Genomic DNA, 3187 nt, shown 5'->3' on the forward strand with positions numbered 1-3187 from the left:
AGAAAATATACAAAGCATCAAAAGTGAATAAAATATATGCTTACTCAAAGATCATTTTCTAATTGATTAACATAATTGTCTTTATTTTGCATAAACACTTGCAATTTGCTTATTGAAATCCTGTGTTAGGTCAGAATGATACGACCAATTAGTACGTTAATTGCAGATTCTATCTATTTATAAAAGAATTGAATATTCAAGAAAGAGAAACGTTACGTCTACTGCATGAAAATATACGTAGCATCAAAAGTGAATATTGTACTGCTTATATAATAAAACACATCTTCATTTAAAGACCATTTTCTAATTGACTAATATAACTGTTTTAATAAATAATAATAAAATAATAAACTGTAGTTCAATCTAATACAATTGCTAGTCCAATCCTTTTACTGTTTAACCATTGACTTATTATCATTATTTCTTTATTACTTTTATTCCATGTCTACATAAATGAATTAGGAAGAAAAGCAAATTACATTGTGGCATGTATGTATACAGTAGATATACATGACTGTGTCATTATGTGTTTAAAATAATATGAATTACATTATGTATAGGGATTGTATAAAAGCTAGTAGAATGATTCGCCTTCGAGTATTGCTGTGCATGAGAATCATAAAATTGGAAATCTTAGCTTATGTATGTTACAGGTATTTGTATTCAGAAATCGTTGTTGGAGATAATGATGCCCTTCCGCTTCTCAATTTCCACAAACCGTGAGGAGATCACGTACACACGTTACTATCATCGTCGTACAACTTGACTCGTGTATTTATTTCCTCGAGCCAATGGAAAACAGATAGGAAGTAATATGCTAAGTAATTTTTATTAATCTTAAAAACCGGTGGGAAAAGTAGATAATAAAAACACGTGCGTGAGATTATATCAGCATTCGACTATGTTTTTTCAGAACTTATGACGTTTTAACTAATAAATAGAATGCAGATATTTATGCATTTAGGGGAATTTAAAATAATTTAACAATAAACTTCTTATTCACTTATTGTCAAAATGACCGATGCTTAAAAACAGTTATTGCTTTTATAATCAAATGTAAATAATAGTAAATTAGTTACTGAATCAATTAATAAATGAACAGTCTTCATAAGATGATATAAATTTATTTCTCTATAATTAAAGGAGAAAATAAATGTTTATAATTCCATTTCTTTAATTCTATGTCATAAAATTTACATGATCATCCTTAATCTATTAATAAAAAACTGAAAGATGCAGGAATTCCCTGATTGATTTCTGATTGTTTTAAGTATTGAACTCTTCAATGAAAACATCTATTCATATAAAATCCAATTTCGTTCAATTTTCTGATGGATATATTTTAGAAAGAACTGGTAAGATGCAGTATTTAGACAAGCTAAACTGACTTTCTACGTTATCGTTGAAAAATACATTCGTTTAACGCAAGATAAAAATTTCATAGAGAGTTGATAAGAATTATGCGGGTATGTGATTGTTGTTACATCTATTAAGGTCGTATGCGTTGTAAGAACTCTGTCAAAAGTTTAAAACATGTGACAAAAAGCTATGCTACTTATTTTAAGCGATAAATTGTTAGGATGAATAATATTTACTATATATTTATTGAATTAATCCAATTTCCATGCCAGTTTCACTCAATTATCTGACGAATGTATATCTCAAAAACAAGAGAACTGGTAAATCAATTCAACAATAAAATTACTGACTTTTCTTATCGTTGCAAAATAAATTTAACGCGAGGCAACGATTTCAACCAGATTTGATAACAATCGCACGCATACGTATTCGCCTTGTCTTTATTATATTTATTAACCCTATCCCTTTTGCTAGAGCTGAAGAAAAAAGGGACTGGTATTTTACAGACGGAATTAAATTCTTTCCTTGGAGACTATGCAATGTTATTCCAACCGGCAGTTTAACTTATCGCGGCGAGTAACCTGTTCGCGAGGTTTATCGGCTAATTCCAGTTTCTCCTATCGTAAAAAATCGCCATTCCCTCTTGCGTTCCTATTAGAATAAAACAATAAATGTTCCCGGCATTTCATAAACTAGTCCCAGTGTATAAATAATACAGGAGAAGATAAATATATAAATACATATCTATACAATTCCTATGTACGTACGTCATAATGTGTATTGTTCGGCGAAAAATATCGTGAACAACGTAATAAATTATGCATATACATTATATAAAAATAGGTTTATTATATAATTACTGACACGTAAGTATGTGCATATATCATTAATGTAATTTGTCGTGATTCCTTTAGTGAAAGAATTTCACTACAATTTAAAAATATTCTATTATTGTCGATAGTTATAGATACAATTGATGTACGAAAATTGTAATAAATGTAATAAATAAACAGCTGAATGAATAGAAATTTGTTTATTATAGGTAAAACGTAACTTAGAACAGACATTTGTATCCTTTTATGGTCACGTTACTTTTGCTTAATGATCCATTAATTACTGTGCTATATCTGTACTGAAAAACTGGATTCGTTGTAAAGTGGTGAATTGAAACCTGTACATAATAAATCGTGTCGACTACTCGAAAACGTGAGAGGAGGAATTTATTCGAAGATAAATGTGTAGGAAGTTGTTTTATTTCCTGAGAGCAGGTAAATATACGTCAGTGGAATTAACATTGAGACGGGTACGCGCGAATTAAACAACGTAATGATCAAATGACTGTCGCCTGTTGGAGGAAAAATTTAACGGACGAGCGAACGGGAACAGGGGGTATCGCGGGGCAGGCCAAGTGGAATGCGTCGAAAAAAGTAAAAGCAAGGTTAGATCGCGTGTAACTGACTTATACGATTAAATCGTACGGTACTTACGCCTTGTCCATCAGCTCTCGCACCTTCCACATGTTCATCATCGTATCTCGCACTGTACGTTGAATATCGATATACGCGTACCCCGCGCCCGAAAATTATCCAACTTCCGATGATTTTTGTTCACCAGCTGTTTTTCGGTACCATTTGATATCGCGGACTCGCGACTCGCGACGGTGATGGCTAACGAACGTCACCAGGCGGTGGCCATGTTATCCCTTCCACGTTCCATTTAACTACTACACGCAACTATAGTAATCGTCACAGTCACAGGTGTTTCACTTACGTGCATACATCTGCTTTGTATATGTGTGTGTGTGTGTGTGTGTGTGTGTATATATATA

At 32.1% G+C, this 3187-nt stretch overlaps 1 protein-coding gene and 1 long non-coding RNA gene across 2 annotated transcripts in view; one reads left to right on the top strand and one right to left on the bottom strand.

Moving 5' to 3' along the window:
* The window catches only part of LOC113465081 (uncharacterized), a 3708-nt gene extending 2817 nt beyond the window's left edge, over positions 1-891 (top strand). The window contains exon 2 of the long non-coding RNA XR_003389908.1: positions 654-891. This is a non-coding gene — a long non-coding RNA (uncharacterized LOC113465081). The remainder of the gene's footprint in view (positions 1-653) is intronic.
* Positions 1-3090, bottom strand: part of lqfR (clathrin interactor lqfR) — a 12141-nt gene extending 9051 nt beyond the window's left edge. Inside the window, exon 1 of the mRNA XM_018034773.2 lies at positions 2847-3090. Within this exon, the coding sequence (XP_017890262.1) occupies positions 2847-2887 (41 nt within the window). The 5' untranslated portion in view covers positions 2888-3090. The remainder of the gene's footprint in view (positions 1-2846) is intronic.
* Between the last annotated feature and the right edge of the window lie 97 nt (positions 3091-3187).

Source organism: Ceratina calcarata, unplaced genomic scaffold (assembly GCF_001652005.2).
Source record: "Ceratina calcarata isolate Rehan_Ccalc_2016 unplaced genomic scaffold, ASM165200v1 scaffold804, whole genome shotgun sequence".
In the NCBI taxonomy this organism is placed as follows: domain Eukaryota; kingdom Metazoa; phylum Arthropoda; class Insecta; order Hymenoptera; family Apidae; genus Ceratina; species Ceratina calcarata.